Source organism: Vigna radiata, chromosome 11, assembly GCF_000741045.1.
Source record: "Vigna radiata var. radiata cultivar VC1973A chromosome 11, Vradiata_ver6, whole genome shotgun sequence".
NCBI lineage: Eukaryota > Viridiplantae > Streptophyta > Magnoliopsida > Fabales > Fabaceae > Vigna > Vigna radiata.
In genome coordinates this window covers 9,627,933-9,645,797 of record NC_028361.1, presented here as the reverse complement: position 1 = coordinate 9,645,797, position 17,865 = coordinate 9,627,933, and the positions used below count along the sequence as shown (strand labels likewise).

The 17,865-nt window shown below is 33.0% G+C and overlaps 2 protein-coding genes across 12 annotated transcripts; one reads left to right on the top strand and one right to left on the bottom strand.

Moving 5' to 3' along the window:
* The first annotated feature begins 886 nt into the window (after window positions 1–886).
* Window positions 887–9,797, top strand: LOC106777595 (inactive poly [ADP-ribose] polymerase RCD1-like). Of its 9 annotated transcripts, XR_002665958.1 has the most exons (11): window positions 888–1,222; window positions 1,599–1,655; window positions 3,185–4,452; window positions 5,204–5,445; window positions 5,782–5,858; window positions 6,333–6,476; window positions 6,561–6,656; window positions 6,843–6,916; window positions 7,382–7,508; window positions 9,021–9,068; window positions 9,562–9,797. XR_002665958.1 is itself a non-coding variant. In XM_022775666.1 (9 exons), the coding sequence occupies exons 3-8, from the start codon at window positions 3,332–3,334 to the stop codon at window positions 6,888–6,890; spliced, it is 1,728 nt and encodes a 575-aa protein (XP_022631387.1). In that variant the 5' UTR covers window positions 888–1,222; window positions 1,599–1,655; window positions 3,185–3,331; the 3' UTR covers window positions 6,891–6,916; window positions 9,562–9,797. The 9 variants fall into 9 exon arrangements, 6 of the variants coding, with proteins under 6 accessions (XP_022631388.1, XP_022631387.1, XP_022631386.1 ...); XR_002665956.1 differs by lacking the exon at window positions 9,021–9,068; XR_002665957.1 differs by lacking the exons at window positions 9,021–9,068; window positions 9,562–9,797 and adding an exon at window positions 8,219–8,659.
* Window positions 9,798–11,155: 1,358 nt separating this feature from the next.
* On the bottom strand, window positions 11,156–14,602 carry LOC106776407 (probable inactive shikimate kinase like 2, chloroplastic). 3 transcript variants are annotated; one of them, XM_022775732.1, is made up of 9 exons: window positions 14,339–14,465; window positions 13,989–14,239; window positions 13,607–13,797; window positions 13,337–13,531; window positions 13,000–13,061; window positions 12,333–12,399; window positions 12,126–12,244; window positions 11,579–11,755; window positions 11,156–11,433 (listed from the first exon to the last, which is right to left on the bottom strand). In XM_022775732.1, exons 2-9 carry the CDS (start codon window positions 14,013–14,015, stop codon window positions 11,324–11,326), a joined length of 948 nt encoding a protein of 315 aa, XP_022631453.1. In that variant the 5' UTR covers window positions 14,016–14,239; window positions 14,339–14,465; the 3' UTR covers window positions 11,156–11,323. The 3 variants fall into 3 exon arrangements, with proteins under 3 accessions (XP_022631453.1, XP_022631452.1, XP_014519343.1); XM_022775731.1 differs by lacking the exon at window positions 13,989–14,239 and having other exon boundaries at window positions 11,156–11,431; window positions 11,576–11,755; window positions 14,339–14,602; XM_014663857.2 differs by lacking the exon at window positions 13,989–14,239 and having other exon boundaries at window positions 14,339–14,598.
* Window positions 14,603–17,865: the final 3,263 nt, after the last annotated feature.

Sequence of the window (17,865 nt, the reverse complement as noted above, 5' to 3'; positions counted from 1 at the left end):
CTACAAACGTGATACCTGAATTACCTAGACAATAACACAAATTAAACTCACAAATACAACACCCGATCTTATCTAAACAATAACATAAATTGAACCCACACATAAATAACTCGAGTCTACCTACATAAAATACTTATCTTGAATTTAGATGGAACATTATCCTAACATAAATACTTTTTATACTCGATTTCTTTAACTCCTTTTGTTCTAAACTTTTCCTTGAAATGAACTTTATTGTTCATATTATGTGTATGCTGATATGTATGCAATAACGGTATAGTTGAGACGTTGAGACATTGGCTTCTAACTTAATAATTGAACTTATCAAACACCGTCCCTTTTATATACTTTTATATGAAACAAATATCCTTCAATCTTTAATATGTCATTAAAGTTTGTCTATCAGTTAAGTTTTCTTTGCACATTTTCCTAATATTTTTAAGATCCCAATCTATTTTACTAACACCAGTCTTTTAATACCAAAAAAATAAAAGTATATTCATTAGTTCTAAGATTTCATGAATCACACCATCAAGGAAAAGAAATTTAATATTTTAAATAATGAAAACTAAATTTAAAATTAAAGGAAAACGAAAAAATTGCATAATATTAATTTACTCATAAAATTAAAAGTACATTTATACAGTCAACCTGTTCATCATCGCAGAAGAGACATGTCCCTGTAACCTCTTAAAAAAAAATAATAACCTCTTAAAAAAATAATTATATTATTTTATATTAAAACACGAGAGAAGAAGTTCTAGAAAGACGTGAAGATATGGACGAGAGAATTGAGAAACAAGAAATCAGAAAAAGAAAAAAATTGAAAAGTGACACAGATGGTGAGTCAGCAAGCAACACGGTCCAATAAAAGGGAGGCTGTGAGGAAAGAAGGGATAACAGCAGGTGAGCATATGAAATCCTCAGTGTGAACCTTGGGGGGGTTTACTTGGAAAAGGGGTAGCGAGAAATTGCAGAATCTAGGGGAGACGCCTCCATTATCAGTTCTTTTCTACAGGCGTTGTTTTTACCTAACCCTACCATTTGCCGATCTTCCATTTAGGGTTTTTCGCTTTAAGCGAAGAACAGTGTAAATAGTATCCCTATCCCTATCCCTCCGATGCACCAAGGGAATTGAAAATAGAGTAAAAAAAAAAAAGAGGTGAAAAATTTGTCTGTATTAAATAGGTAATTCTGTTGTTTTGCATGTTTGTCCACTCAGGTAATTTCTGACGCTGAATTTTTTTTTTCATTTGTTTTTTTTTTCATTCAGAATTTGAATATCTGCGAGGGTTTGAACATTTTTTTGGTTCCTTTGACTTTTAGATTTGGGACTTGGATTTAGTAGATCGGGCTTGGGTTTGATTGTCCATGGTGTTTGAATAATTTTTTCTGTTTATCTGTAATATTTTGGAGCTAATTTTGCTTTTAGAAGTAATATTGTTAGTTTTTTTTACGAGATGCTATTTTAATTTGTTGATTATGAGTATGGTGTCTTTGGTTGTCGTTCACCACACGACTTTGCTTTATTATACAGTTTTTCTTTTTATATAAATTTTTATGAATTTTATTTTTATTCTGTTAAATTCGATCATCAGGAGCAGAGCTGTTCGGGGAAAAAGCATGTACAGTATGATCACTAAATGCAGTGCTGGGTATGCATAAATTTATTTAAGTTAGTGTGTTTTATCAATTTTGCGGCACTTCTTAAGTTTGTTTGATTTGTGAACTTCTTGTTTAAAGTTATCTGTTTATACGATCAGGGTATGAGGGATACAGTATTTTATGTTAAATGACTTTGGTATCGGGTGCATTTGGAGGCCGCATTTGGAGGCCTTACATACGAAAAATCTGTTATTTGATTTTGCTTCAAAGCCTGAGACTAAATTTAGGAAAAAAGAGTTACTTGTGTGTTACATGGTGGAACTTTGTCCAGATCACGTAATCTTGGAGTGTGTAATAATTTATCCTCAAATACATCTTTTAAAAGCCCTATCACACATATTTTTATGCTCTATTCTTTAGTTTCAAGCATCAGTACTGGTTTTGTTTATTGGTATCGTATTGAGAGTTGAAATTTGTTTTCTCCAAAGGTTGCATTAGATTCTTCTGGGCAAAGTTAAAACTTGTATTTCCTGCATGACTTTTGCATTTAGAAGTTTCTGACAGTTTTGTGCAAGAGAGTTCAGTTTATAGGTGTTTATTTTGTAGTCCTCTCTGTGAGGATAGGTAAAGTACAGTTGAAGTCAGGGAATGAGTTTGTTTTGGTGCCGGTGCCATGGAAAACAGATACAGGAATCTTTTTGAGTTTATTTGGACTGTTTTAGTGAGTCTTTAAAATAATAAAATTGGGATCATGTTGGAATTGATATTATTGTTTTTTATTTCCTACGTTATCTATTTATTGTTTGATGAACATTCTAATCATCATGGGTGTTTATTATTAGTCTCCTTAATGCTCTGATTGAATTTTGTGATATAATTAACTAGCATTGGCTTTTTAATAGGTCTAAACCTCAAGGTTAGTTATGTTTTGCAAGACAACTGACCGATCTTTATGTTGTAAACCAAATATAAATAGTTTCAGGGTTCTGAATTAATAAGTCTTTTTTAGCTTTATTATAACATTTTATACATATTTTGAATTTGTATTTTCTCGACTTTTGCAATTTTTGGTCTCCTAAATACAATTTGACACACTAAAAAGTAATCCAGAAATATTTTGATGTAAATTTGGATAAATTCAGTTTAGAACGAATTAACATTACTTTGTTCATTGCATTTGTTTTGGGACTATTTTGAAGAAACATTTCCTAAGTGCTTCAAGGAATGGGAAGGAAATAGTTTATTTAATAAGCTAATTTTGGGTCATAAAAAATGTTTTGTTTTCTTTTTTCTTGAAATGCTCATGGGAGAAGTGTATCCCAACATGCCTGGATTTTAAAGCCTTTTGAATATAAATTAGTTTACAGTGTTTTAGGTTTTGACTACCTTTTGTGTATTTTATAAGTTCAGTATTATATTTTATTTAATTTTGTTGGAGATAGTACTATTGCAAGTGTTTCAGACTACTTTTTTGTTATTCAGGAATGCTTTTATTAGTTAACTCCTTGTTTTTTATTTGTATTATGTGTTCATTATCCTATACATAAGTTCAATATTCTCAAAATTTTTAAACATCCAGGGATTGCCAAATATTCTTGATGTCACGGTCTTCACCAATGGCACCACAGTTTCTTTGAAACTGCTCAAGGTCTAGATTTCTATTTACTGCTGCACCTGAGCTTTTTATATTTAAGCGTGTCTATAGATATTGGTCTAGTAGATAGAAATGGAAGCAAAAATCGCAAAGGCATTGGATAGGGTTGCGCCCAATCTGAAACGCAAGCGAGCGACCCGATATGCTGCACTTTTTAGTGGAGCTTCACAATCAATTTTGGGCCATTGGCCATCGTGTGTGTCCCCAACGAGCAGGGTTGCCAAACGGATGAGATTTGGTGGATGTAGAAACAAGTTGACAAATGCTGGTCCTCATATTGGGCAGTCCTTAGTTAGGCGTTTTTCAAATTATAAAAAGAGTGGGAGACTGGAGCGTTTGATGTTCTATAGGAATGGTGAATGGCTTGACCTTCCTAAGGATGTTGTCGACTTGGTTAAGAAGGATCTTGAAGTCAAGAAGGTAGCTGTGGAGATAGAGTTAAATGGGTATCATCTTGTATTTGATTTTTTACATCTGCACAAGGTGGACTTGAAAACTGGCTTGCAACAACCTATAGCTTGGATTGATGATGCAGGTCACTGTTTTTTTCCAGAAGTCTATACTTACTCTGACGAGGAACCTTACAATACCAATGAACAGGAAAATGGAAAAAGTCCCGACTCATATGCATCTAATGAAATAAAGCTACATTTAGAAGTTGAAATCAATGGAGTGGATGAATCCAGATTGAGTGAGTGTAGTGGGGAGTCCAATGCTCTAGTTAAGGGTATTCAAATTGATACTAAACAAAATTATTGTCAATATGATGTAGAAGTTGAAGATAGCATTAACAAACAGGACTGCAGAAATGTTGGTGAAGCTATTCAGCACAATCAAGGCATAGGTTTAGATGCTTATACCGAATCAATATATGGAAATTTGGATTTAAATTCTGTACAAAAGATGTTTCTCAAGGGAATGAGTAGTTTTGGCAGTTCTGATTCCGACATATCTGAGATTTACCACTGCTCAGGTGCGTCAATGCAAGCTCGATGGGAGCTTTTCCAGAAGCAAGCTGAAATCACAAAAAAAATTCATGGGGAAGCAAACATTCGGTATGCTTGGCTTGCTTTTTCTAAAAGAGATCTGTCTACAATGATGGAGTATGGACTTGGTCATTGTGGACTATCTGGACCAAAGTGCACATATGGCATTGGTGTTCATCTTGCTGCTGCTTCCTGCCCTGATGCCAGGTTAGTTTGTATATCATGGACCCGGAAATATTCTTAATAGTGATGATAATTTATTTGGCGCTTATACTTGATTGGCTAAGAGCAACATCTCATTTTAAGATTAAGGTTTAAGGTTGACGAGCAAGTTAATCCTTTATTTTCTAATGCAACTGGTGACTAAAATCTATCTCTACTAAATTATAATTAGAGTAGTAGTCTCTGCATATTCGAATATATGTTAGAAACTTAAGGGGTATCATTCTTTTCTCAGTCACCCAGTTTTAACCAATACTTGGCCTACGTTATTGTTATCTTCTGCATTGTTTTTTCTTTGTAGTGTGCTTGACTTAATTATTTATATTTATATATTTCATAAAGATAAGCATTATTGTCCATATGCATTAATAAAAGTTGAATACAGTCTTTTGGCAGTAGGATTTCCTTCTGTAAAAGTTTCATCACTCTATCATGTACTGTCTTTAGAACTTTGTTTTTTACTTGTTCTGTAGTGGTCATATGGAGTTTTATTCCTAACTGCTGCAATCATATTTAATCAGTTTTTGATGAACCTTTTACATTGAGGGTGAAGTGATGATGATCTTCATATTGTTCTTACTGTCACTGTTTTTTCCTTGTTACATACAAAGTTCTTTTACTTCTGTCCTAATATCATCTTTTTTTAACCAATTTATTTTGTTAGTATTTGGTATTTATATTAGATATTACACTATTGGAAGGCTTGGAGAATGATTCAATTTTTCCATTTGTGTAGTGTACGTTATTGTGATGTTGACGAAAATGGGGTTCGACACTTGGCCCTCTGTCGTGTAATAATGGGGAACATGGAGATTCTCTGTCCTGGCAGTGGTCAGTTTCAACCCAGTAGTTGTGAATATGATAGTGGGGTGGATGATATTCAGTGTCCGCGATACTATGTTGTATGGAATATGAACATGAACACCCATATCTATCCCGAATTTGTTATTAGCTTCAAGGTCCCTTCTGATGCTGAAGGTGATACGTTGTTCCTTTAGTTTGTTTTCCTTTTAGCTGCTCATCTGAGCTTTCCTGGCATAAATAAGTTGTACATTTTAATATTGTCTAACTAGTAACTATGATATCTATGATTCTTTCTTTCCACTTGCATGGAAATTTTTATGAGATGTTAATATTCAGGAATAGTGTTTCATCTGTAGATTATTGATATCAACTTGAGGTCTATCTTACATTCATCAGATTAATTTCTTTACTCTGGTCAAATAGAAGAGTAGGGGTTTCTGCCCTTCAGCTGTTGTATGTATTAATATGATCCTTTTGCTGTGATCATTTATTCATGTTTCATTTTTACAGGTCATTTTTGTGGACATAAGGTTAATACAGCCTCTCGCAGTCCTCTTGGCCTCTCGGAGACATCCGCAATAGATAATGTAAGTTATTTGATATTTTAGTTTTGCATCTAATTCTTTTGCAGGTTTAAAATGTTACTAAACAATTTTTTAACTGTGGTTTTTGTATCTTAAATTTCCAATATTTCTATGTTTTGATTTTTTTCTTGATATGGTGAAATATGTAGATGATCTATTCTAAAAGAGCAGTAGTAGTTTGCATAATTTGATATTCCTTTATAGAAGCATTGCATGTTCCACAAGGTTTTGCTACATAAGGTAGTCTTAAAGTTACAGGGTGTTGATTAAGGGCAGAAAGTTTGTTGTTATCGCAGCTTTGAATATTTAGTTCCTGCATAAACTTTATGGGGCTCAGGTCTGTTGGGAGAGAAACATACCACATTTAGAGGTTTTATCATGCTTTTGAAAACTGTCTTATTTAAATCATGTATTGTTTTTATTTCCTATAAATACAGCATTAGCCATATAATTTTGAAATGTTGGATACTTCCTTAGGGAAAAGCTCATAGTGTAGTTGCTAGCACTCCAAAAGTCCCGAAATCCCCTTGGATGCCTCTACCTGTGCTTTTTGCTGCTATCAGAAATCAGGTTCCGTCCAAGGATATGAATCATATCAAAACACATTATGAACAATTCAGGGTATGCAAAATAAGTTCCAGTTCATGTCCTTCTACTTTGATGGATGAAATAATATCACTAATATTTCATCAAATTCTAATTCAGTCAAAGCAGATATCCCGGGATGATTTTGTGAAGATGCTGAGGTTAATAGTTGGAGACGCTCTGTTGAGAGCTACAATAAATGATCTTCAATACAAGGTACATGTTTGTTTTTAAAAATGAATTTGGCTTTGACATCTTGTGATTGGTGATATACATTCTAAAGATATTACTTGCTGTTATGTATATTAGGCTATCTTTTCATATTTCCTATTTCCTTTTTCTAATATTGTTCTCATCTGCTATGTGGTTGTACCTCTTAAATGTTTGACTGACTTTTTGCAGATACCTTCTAACGGGGGATTAGATGACTCAATCAAGAAGGAAGGCTAAGGCTGTTTTCCTAATGGAAGATGAAGGTGGAGATCTTTGGCCTTGGAATTTAATATTGTAAACTTCTGGATAAATAAAAAAATGGAGTTGTGATATTGTTTCTCTAGGCAAACTTTCCTTTTCATTATTTCCTTATGTCATCCTCCTTTGGACCTGCTACCCATGTGCAACTGGAACTTCGTTAGAGTTTATTTTAATTTGTCTGTTGATTATATATGCCTTATCAATTTTTCGCTTTCTGTTAGGTTTTTATAATTTACAATAAAAAAGAAAATTGGATATTCCATATTTTCCCGTTCAAATTTCATAATTTGTTTACTTCGTATTGTGGATTTGGTGTATTTAACGTCTTGTGATGTCAATGGTGTTTTTGTTACTGATTTTATTCTTGAATGAAGGTGCCTAGCTTTTGGGCTGGTTGATCTGTTTGGAATAAAAAGAGTTAATATTGCTTCTGATTTTTCTGGGAATTGTATCTATTGATGACGCAGTTATGGATTTATTTTCAAAAGAAAATTACAACTTCAGAGGTTGGGTTGAAGTTGACTCCTTGAGGTCAGATTTTTGTTGAAAGGGTTGTTCTTCAGATCATCGTTGCACTCTTCTATTCAATTCATCGTAAGCTTCCTAGATCATAATTGTCACTTGACTACCTATTTTTTGGCTGACTGGTTAGACAGTAATGCTGGTGTGTTTGATAGTTTTTGTTTTCATGGTAAATTACCTCTCTAGCTCATTCGAGTTACTATAGTCTAGTTGAAACCTATTTTCTGGAATTGGCTTATTTTGTGAAATGGTAATCAAACATACTTCTTAGCATTAAAAAACAGTGCTTACTCGTGCTTATGGGTCTTGTCTAATAAACGTACTTCTCTGACTGCATTTTATGTGCGAAAAATTTGTAAATGAAAATCTGTCATGTAATAAGACGTGAGAACACCTTTTCGAGTGTTAAAGACTGACATATAAACGTTTAAGTGTTAAAAATCTGATGGATTGATTCTTTCTCGCATCAAAAGTTCATTGTCATTGCTTATAGAAGCTTTAGGAATTTGAGTCTGGAATTATAGCGCAGGAAATTCTTAGGCGTTATAAAGGGAAAAATAAGTTATCTAAGACCGTTATTGGAATGTGGCCATAAAAAAATTCTTCCAGATCCTTTCTGATTAATAATCTATTACTCCGTGTTTGTGGAAAAAGTTCTAGAAACTCGATTTTAATATATATTTTTTTTCGGGTGTCCAAGAATTTTTACATTTAAAGTGTTTTCTTCTACGAGATTCTGTAAGGAGATGATTCATGTTTATTTGATGATTCTCCTAAATCAGGTTAGGTTCCGTTCACATGGCATGCGAAATCATGATGAAGAAAAAATTTGGAGAATGTACAGAGATTGCATTTAAGCAACAGTTTGCAATGCTAGACTCATTTTTGAGAGATCATAGGAATGCATGGGCAATTCAAGTTTTGAACCAGCTCCCTAATGAAAACCCTATTAAAGTTTATTCAGTTTCAGTTCAAGATAAATATAGTAAAGTATGATCATTCCGCAGATTCTAGGTTGTTTAAGGTGTGTTTGAATTAATGTTATATTGGGTGTATCATTCAGTTGAAGGTACTTGAAACTATTTTAAGTTAAACAAATACATTTAGTAGTGAGATAAGGAGTCATTAGCATTTAATAGGTGGCTCAGAAATAGTGAACATGAACAGTGTTATTATCTAGTTAGATTGTAAAGTGGTGGAAGAGAGAATTGTTGGCAACTGAGTTAAGATGTTCGTTAAATCTGTGCATATAATAACAAAACTTCCAAACTTTTGAGGTATTGTTACGAGATAAGAATGTACAAATAAAAGAATATGTATTAAACTTAACATTTGAAATATATACATGAAGATTTACATTTATTTTATAACATGAAATAATAATACTGATGTTTAATTCAGGGAAATGAACATTTTACAAAATTGTCAAAAAAAAATTGAGTTTAATAGCACTAATGGTTCCTATTTTCGTCATGTGCATTCGTTTTGGTCTCCATATTTTTTTTATTCAATTTTGTTCTAAAGAATGTAAATTTTGTTCAATTTGGTTCTTTTTACAAACGTCGTTTAAATCGTTAATGACAGATAGTCCAGCTGTGCACAATAGTGTTGATGGGGCATTTAACTGCTCAGGTGGAGTCCTTCAGTCACATTGAGATGGATTTTGAAAGAAATGTGATTTATTTAATGGAACCTAATTTTTGACGAGGGGAAGAGTGAAATTATAGTTAAGGTTTTTTAGTTTACTTAGTGAAGTTCGTGGTTAACATTCCCCATCTTGGTGGTTGATGAGCCATGTCTCTTTCCCAATCTTCTTCTTGTTGTTGCAATAAATGGGTTCTCCTTTGTTTCTCCCGATAAGTTAAAGTTTTTACTAACCCAAGTCCATGAACAATGTTCAAGTTTCCTTTTTTTCCTTGTTGGTTCTCTTTAATTGTAAAGTTATAGTTGTTGATGCTGTGATTGAAACCGTTGACAAGGTTTTGATAAAAAAGGTGTGTGAATGTGATTTTGGTCACTCTATATGAAAGTTTTTAAAGTCTCAGAAGTTATAATTATCACTGTCTTGGTTGAGTTTGTTTATGATTTTTTGTTCACTCTGTAATTTTAGAATTTTCGTTTGCAGGTCTGTAGTGATTGCGGTGGTGGCCTGAGGGTTTAGGTGTGGCGGCGCTAAGGTTTCGATTTTTGGTTGGGCTGAAGGTTGAAGAAGATGGTGATGTAGCTCTATGTTTTATAATGAATGAAGGTTGTTTAATCTAGTCCTCATTTTTGTTAATTATTTTCGAATGTGGTCCCTATGATGATGACTGATCTAGTCCACGTCAGAACATAAATGACAGTTCACTCTCTAATTGCATATGTGGAGATCTGGCCGTTACCTATATGACTGATTTAGAGGGCGTTAGTAAAAAGAACTAAATTGAACACAAATTATGATCTTTAGGACAACATTAAACAAAAAAAAATATAAAAACTAAAAGGGATGCACGTGACGAAAATAGGAACCATTAGTACTATTAAACCAAAAAATTGAAATTTATTTGGCTTGGTTAATTTAAATAAACTTCGTCACTATAATCGTTACCAAAAAGTTTATCAAAAGCAAAATTTTTTGTATTAAATACAACACATCAGAAAACGTTTTTTAATCATATTAAATAATTTCAAGTCTGAACTAAAATTTAGTTTTAATTTATTCGTTAAATAATTTGATTATCACGTACAAGAAGCAACATGTTCTACATAAGAAAATAATGGCATGAAGTTTGATTATATAATTTTGTTTTAATTCGGGCTTATTTAAAAAGGGTAGAAAAATCTGTCTTTTAAGTTAATTTCATCTGCATAATAATATGAGTTGATCGAAATTTAGAGATATATCATATTGTACATGCAACTTTTATTTTCAAATAATTTAACATAAAAAGAATTAAAAAAAAACGTAATCATACAAATAGCCTGTTAGCAAAACTCATTTTTTAAATATTAAGAGAAAAAAGTTGGACGTATAATTTTTTTTTCAAAGGATTCAAATTATATTCTTCATACTTACGCTATTCTGAAAAAAACTTATCTCTTTCTCAAACTGAGTTATAAAATATTTTATCATGAAAGGGATGTAAATCATTTTTTCAACAAACAATATAAAGATACATTTTTTAATTTTTTAATTGTTTATATTATAGTTAATTGTTTACTTCTCTTCATATGAAAAACAAAAATAAACATATTTAACCTTTTGTTAGTTATTTTTTCTCATGTTTGGTTTTGTATATAATAATAATAATTATAAAACTGGTAAAAAAGACATTCAACCCTTGAACAAATCAGATTGGAGTTGATCTGCCATAAGCAACAGTAAGAAGAGTTATGACATTATTTCATATCAATTCATCAGCTTTTTTATAAAATATTTCAAAAAAGAATATAAAAACATTCTAAAAATACATTTTCAAAACTTCAACTGATTAATTAATATCTCTAAATAAATTGAGAAAATTATCATCTTTACAGATTAAATTATTAATTATCTAATTGGAGACCATATATCAAATGGTTATTTTAAAATTAATAATCTTCCTTTTTAGACATTAACTACTTCCATAACAAAGTAATTTATGTAATTCATTATAAATTATTAGTTATATTTAATTTTATAAAAGCCCCAGTATTCCATTTTATATCAGTTTCCAGCAGTTCAAAAGCTGTATCACCAATTTTGCAACCAACAAGCCCTTAATTATGTAACACCATCCATCACATAGTTATCAAACTGAAGTGACTAGAATAACAGCACGAACAACAGAATCTATCACTTGTGTTGTCTTTGTGGTAGACAAACTTGTATAAACAAATTACATCTTACACATCAATTTCAAGCATCATCAACGAGTGCCAAGAGTTGTGTTACCTTCACTTGATGGATCCCAACCAGGGGGTTTTACGTTTGGCCAATCACCACGACATCCCAATCTTATGTAGAGGCTTTTTTTACCTGCAATATGACAGTGACAAAGTCAATCTTGGGCAAATGAAAAATTGTCAGCTTTCCTTATTTCAATATCAAAATCTCCTTTTTCCACTTGTAATATGAAAATGCCCTAAGTCATTATTCTCTTATCCGAATCTTCTAGAAGTACCTGGAAGTTTCTTGTCTGACAGGATTAACTGTTTAAGGGCACTTAAACATGCTTGTGCTACACTTTTGGCATAAGCAGGATCCCAGCCTTGTAGCTTAACAACTACATCTGCATTTGTGTATGAAATTGTGCCATCTTTGACACTTTTATGGGTCTCCTCCTTTGCAGAATCCTCATCTGCATTTCAAGTTTTCCAAATCATTTTAACTGAAAACAGCATGCTGAAGCAACCCCATGCAGAGGAAGTGTAGGGAAGGAATCAAAAGAAAATGAAGGCAGAGGGAGGGCACAATATGAACGGTGAAATAAGATGTTTAGAAAAATTGAGGGAACGTTATAGGGAGTTACACATTGTAATCTCACACTTCCTTTATTATAAAACTTCCCCTCCTAAATCCACAACCTCAGTAGTAGTAAAAGTTTCTCCATCACTTTTAAGTTGAGGCTTTTGGTTCCCAAGTTGTGAATAAATTTGAAGGTTCAAAACAGGGTTGCACTGAAGACAGATAACATGTATAAAACAAAACTCAGATCAATCAACAATCACCTAGTGCTTCGGTCTGTGACAACCAGACAGTAAATCCTGCATAAAGATGTTGCCATTTATTAGCTCTTCCAGAAGCACCATGTTGCCCTCCTAATGTTGCAACCACTGCCCTAGCATGACTGGAAAACCACTCATGCAGCAAGTAAATCTGTTAGGTCCTCCCTATAACAAAATGATCCAGCAAATGAAATGAAGCCATTGACTTACCTACTTATGCTTTCTAGTACAGCACTTTCTGCTTCTGCTACTGAGTCAGAGCCTTCGGCAAGCAGCCCTGGAATTCATTGCACTTGTTAATACACCAAAAATGTAACATCTAAGTCACTTCAAATACAGATGCATGAACTTTTTATTTCCATTTTCTCTGGTATTAAAACAAGACTTAAACGGCGGCAAGGATAACTGAGGAAAAAAGGAAAAAGATGATTTATATAAATGCGTTAAATGACAACTAAAGCTTCAAATAAACACAGATTTTTCAATCATGAGATTATAGGAAAACAAATTTTGTATTTTCCTTTTATAACACATCTTCTATCAACGAAAATAACGACCAAAATAGCTACAAAAACTGGCACTATCAGGTATCAGCATTTTCCAAAAGATGCTGACTTTTCATCTTCTAAAAAGAACAGTCGGGACATCCCTTTAATTTCAACAATTAGAGTGAGGTGTACCTAAAATTAACGTAATGCTATTTTGTAAGACACCATTGAAGGCACCTCTAAGATTGATCCCAGAGTATCTTTTAGTCGTATCAAACTATTAGTATAGAGAAACTTTAAGTAACTATGTTTGTCAGGAATCTGCAGCATGAGAAAAAAAAAATACAAGGCTTTGTGAATAAAAAGCAAGGCATAGAAATGGCGCTCACATGAATCCACAGTCTGGTTGGTATATGTTTCCAGTAATTCTTTTGTGCTAAGTGGTGTGTACCTGAGACGAGCACCAAACACTAAAATTTATAACCCATTGATGAAAGTTACACACAAATCACAGCATCAAAAATTGAAGTGTATCCTTTGATATATAGTTTTGTATCCTTAAAAGCTGACTTAAGTTGTTAGCATTTTTATTATATCCACAGCTGGAAAACATATTCCCAGAAGTGATAACTGATTTATGTAAAACTGGAAACAAGATTTATATATTAATGGACAGAAGATTCATATTGATAATTAAAATCACAGATGGACTAATGGTAATGGCACCCTAGACCAGTTGCCAGCTCTTGAGCCACTTTTTGGTTGATTTCTGTTGAATCACCAACAAGATATATTGATGTTCCTTGCAAGAGTTGTGAAGATCCTGCAGCAAGTGACTCCCACGACTCCATGATGTCAGGCCATTTCAAATCCGGGTCCTGTTTCTTGCAGTTCACGACAAGTTCATCATCATCTATATACCTGTCCAAATCAGAAAAATCAACTAAGGCAAAAACTAGAAACATTTCTTTAGTACTTCCAAACACACAAGCCAACCATATTGTTTCAGAGGATTTAATCCTATCAAAAAGAGGATTGGTTTCTATAAGTGTGATGGGAGCTCCTGGCCGCAACACTCTGATAGCTAAAGAAGTATCGTTTGTATCAACTGATATGTCTCTGGGGCTTCGAATATCCAAACCTCCTAATTTTAGTCTTAACTCCACCTCTGCAGAACCATCGGAAAACTGCATTTTGAATTTGGTAACTGGCTAGTATCAAATATAACCAAACTCAAATGATAAAAACATAACCTTTAATACATGAAAAACTATCAAATACCGTCCAGAACTGTCGATCTAATATCCACCCCAACAGTTAACCATTTTTAAGGTACAATTAACCATCAATAAAGTTAAAACACTAATACACTACTAACCTCTGAAGTGTATTTAACCATTAACATCACAGCTACATACGGAATTGTATACAGTCACACTTGTTTACTCTTAACTATGTGCACTTGCGAAGCATATTTAACCATTAGCGTCATCGACATATGTATATGAGTATAAATTGATAATTGTAGACACACATTCATTTACCCTTAACAACTTGCTATGCAAAATTAACCGCCATTAGACATGTGGGTGAAGAGTTGGCATGTGACAAAGTGTGCTAGACAATTACCTGACAAATGACATCATAGTCAACTACCCTTTTTTTCAGTTTCGGAAAGAAAACGAATTTAACTATTTTGATGTTTTTGTTTTTGGGAATCGATGTTACCTCGTAGGTGGTTGTGGACACGGGGGCGATGGAGGAGCACCTGCACGAATGGAGAGGGAGATATTGTTTTTGGGAAAGAGAAGAAAAAGAAGAAGGAGAGGGAGAAAATGATGTGAGTGACAACACATTGGGTTTGAAAAGAGAGAAGTTGAGATTTGTGTGGTTTGGGAAGAGATTGCAGAGACGAAGAGGAGCAACTGCCATTGCAGATAACAATACTAGGATGCTTGCTGCCCCCTTTATTTTTTTTTTTTTCTGTAGTTGGTTCCTACCTACGTTTGGGCTTGGGCTATATTTCTGTGAGAGTTTTTAAGATAGAAAAAGGGAAAAATGATTTTTTTTATATATAAATTAATTTATAAAAACTTTACGAATAATTTATACAAAAATATTTTTTAATTTTCTCTCCCATACGCTTGTTCAAACAAGTCTTGGGATATATTTGGACCAATTTATTTGTAAATATTTTAAGAAAGAATAAAAATTACTCATCGTTAAGTTAAAATTAATTTTTGGAAAAAATAATTTTTATTTTCTTTCTCTTAAAATGAGTTTATGGATAAATTAATCTAAATGTAATTTTTTTAAAAGGAATTAATGTTTTGATAAAAGCAATATTTTATTTTTTAAAAGATTAACATATTTTATATATAATGTAATTGAGTATTTGATTTGATATTGCAATATTTCTTGTCATATGTTATATTGGTTTAAGATCTATTTTTCAGAAGTTGAAATTAATTTGTGTATTTTTTGCTTCATATGTCATAATCTATAAATAAAATAAGTAGCTCAAAAAACGTATATTGAGCATGGAATTCACATCTTGAGAATGGATTAAATATTGATCTACTTAGTCTTATGTAATGTAAGCTTAACACACAAAACTAAACCCAAACTGGCCTAACTAAAATCATCTTACAAAATATAAGACTTTAATTTCAAAATGTGAGTATGAATTAAAACATAAATGAAAATTTTACAAATTAATTTATATATAAACTCATTTTAGTTTTGGAAAAAAAAAATAATGTTAACTTTTTGTCTATTTCTTTTTTATAATATTTTATTTTCATTTTATATATTGACGTACCTTTTCTGGTAGTGTAACCATGCCATTTGTCTTAATAAGATTCCTTGACTTTGTTTCTTCCCGAAAACATATTTTATTCCTAATTTTGGGCCCAATTACACGGGCCTATCTAAATACTGCCGCAAGTTTGGGCCAGGATTGTTGGGCTAGAAGGGTTTATCTGACTGTTGAAGAATTTTGTGTGAGAGGCTGAGATCCCATTTCATGAATGGGTGATTAGATTATTGTAAGTGTAGTATGTGAGGAAATTGAATAGATTTTGGCATGGGAGTGAAGCGTGGTGAGTTATATTAGTGACAGGCATAAGAGACAAGAGAGTGCGGAGTGATGAGAAAAAGAAAAAATAATATTTTGGCTCTGACATGGTTGGGAAATCTTGGTGTTCTCAGGAGGAACTTAGGGTTCTCTTCTCTTGAGTGAGTGTGTTACTTAAGAATTATTATAGAGAGAGAGAGAGAGAAGAAAAAGTAAATTGGTATATAATAGATAGGCAAAGCAATGGTGTGATTGTTGTGGCAGAACAGAGATAAAATGTTTGAGCAAAGGTCACATCGTGGTGTGGCCAAAAGCATTAAAAGGAAGTAATTATGAATGAATGATTCACAGTTCAGACTCTTTGGGATAAAGATAAAGTCATCACTGACGCTGTCTCCTGACACCTTTCGTCACCACCTACCCCTTTTTTTAATTATTCTTAATCATAAATATAAATTAATTAATTAATTAATAATAAAGTAGTAGCCCGGGTTGAATGGACTGGGGTTGAATAGAAAGAATGGTCACAATCGCATGAAACACTGTGAGCTGCCCGAACTGCCCCAAGATGTGAAATAACAAAGTTTCTCTGAGTGATACTAAAACGACAGTGCGGTGGATTGGCATGTGGTGTGAGTGAGAGAGAGAGGCGTCAATGATAAAGCAATGGATTGCAAAATCATTTAGCTTCTTCCTCTTCCTCGTTCCTTGTGCTCTCATTTCTGTTTCAAAAACACTGTTTTATTACTCTTTTTTTTTATTATTATTATTATTATTATTCCATTCCTCTCTTTTTCACTCTTTGACATGTCACTTCCCTCGTCACGTGGGAACACTTCTCCTCAAACGCAACACAATCATCCCGCGAGAATCTCGCCTTATTATGCGTCCTCTTCTCTATTCTTCTATAACATTTGCATTTTTCATCACATCAAATCAAACCATCATCCATTAATTAATCCATCCATCAACATATATATATATATATATATATATATATATATATAAACTTTCTCCAATATACCTAAACCTAGAAAATGCCCTTTCCAATTAGCCTCTTTCCATTAATCTGCAATCTCTGCTTTTTCTCACGTTCCAAGTGAATCGGCTGCCACTCTGATCATTCTGCCAAAAAGCAAAATAAAGAGAAAAGAAATTGTTAATTGTGTTTGTTTGTTTGTTTGCGTTTATGAATTAAATTTGGTAGCTGCACGGCCTCTGACACCAATACTCAACATTAAATTGATTGCATGAAAATTGGATGGCCTCAGAGGGCCCCGTCTCACACTGCAATGGAATGGAAGAAATACCAACAAAACAAAACGACGACGCATCGTAACAGGTGAAAACAACGCCGTGAGCTCACTCGTCCTTTTCCACCTTCTCCATACGGCATGCACATCTCACGGCTGACACACTAACCCTTCATTCATTCATTCAATTGTCGTCCACGACATTGACGTGACACGTGCTTGCAGATCCTCTGCCCAGGATTCAATCAATGAATCATAGCGTAATCATGAATAAATTATTTCTACTATCTTCTATCTAGTACTACTACTACTACTACTCTCTCTCTCTCTCTCTTTTCTTTTTCCATGACATCAACACTGCACCATTTTCTTTCAATATTATATTCACTGCTAAATTAAAATTAATATTCTTTATGAAATTATAATGTTATTTCAACAGTATTTTGAATTGCCTAAGAAAAAAGGGTTATATTATATTTAGTTTGTTGCAGGGATTAATAGTTGTCAGATTAAAAAAAGAGAAGAATGGCACTAACTAGTAACTACTAAGGTTGACTGTGTTGAGTAGCTCAAGGCTTCCTTCAGTTATTAACACTGTTCTTTTGGCTATAGCTTCTCTGAAATCTGCTGTGGAATACGTACTCTCGCTATACCTATGCTAGTGCTATTGCTATTGCTATTGCTATTGCCATTCCTATTCACCGTCTACGGCTTCCTGCTTTCTGTACCTATTTTTTTAAAACCATCGATAATCAATGTGCTGCTTTTAACTTTTTAATAAATAAATTAATTAAAGTATTAAATAATATTATATAAGTGAAGGTACTGATCCAAAGGAAGAGGAGGGTCCTAGTATACAGAAGTGACGCTGCCAATTGTAAACACTTGCATGGCAAGTTTTTCAAAAGCAAAAAGTGACACTCATG

What these genes read in the sequence shown, in the direction of transcription:
- LOC106777595 (XM_022775666.1), top strand. Translation starts at nt 3,332, where the DNA reads ATGGAAGCAAAAATCGCAAAGGCATTGGATAGGGTTGCGCCCAATCTG. An exon ending in GGTCCCTTCTGATGCTGAAG is followed by an intron (nt 5,446 to 5,781) that starts GTGATACGTTGT and finishes TCATTTTTACAG; the next exon opens with GTCATTTTTGTGGACATAAG. An exon ending in CACATTATGAACAATTCAGG is followed by an intron (nt 6,477 to 6,560) that starts GTATGCAAAATA and finishes ATTCTAATTCAG; the next exon opens with TCAAAGCAGATATCCCGGGA.
- LOC106776407 (XM_014663857.2), bottom strand. Translation starts at nt 14,542, where the DNA reads ATGGCAGTTGCTCCTCTTCGTCTCTGCAATCTCTTCCCAAACCACACA. An exon ending in GTCACAGACCGAAGCACTAG is followed by an intron (nt 11,756 to 12,125) that starts GTGATTGTTGAT and finishes CTTGAAATGCAG; the next exon opens with ATGAGGATTCTGCAAAGGAG. An exon ending in GTCAGACAAGAAACTTCCAG is followed by an intron (nt 11,434 to 11,578) that starts GTACTTCTAGAA and finishes GTCATATTGCAG; the next exon opens with GTAAAAAAAGCCTCTACATA.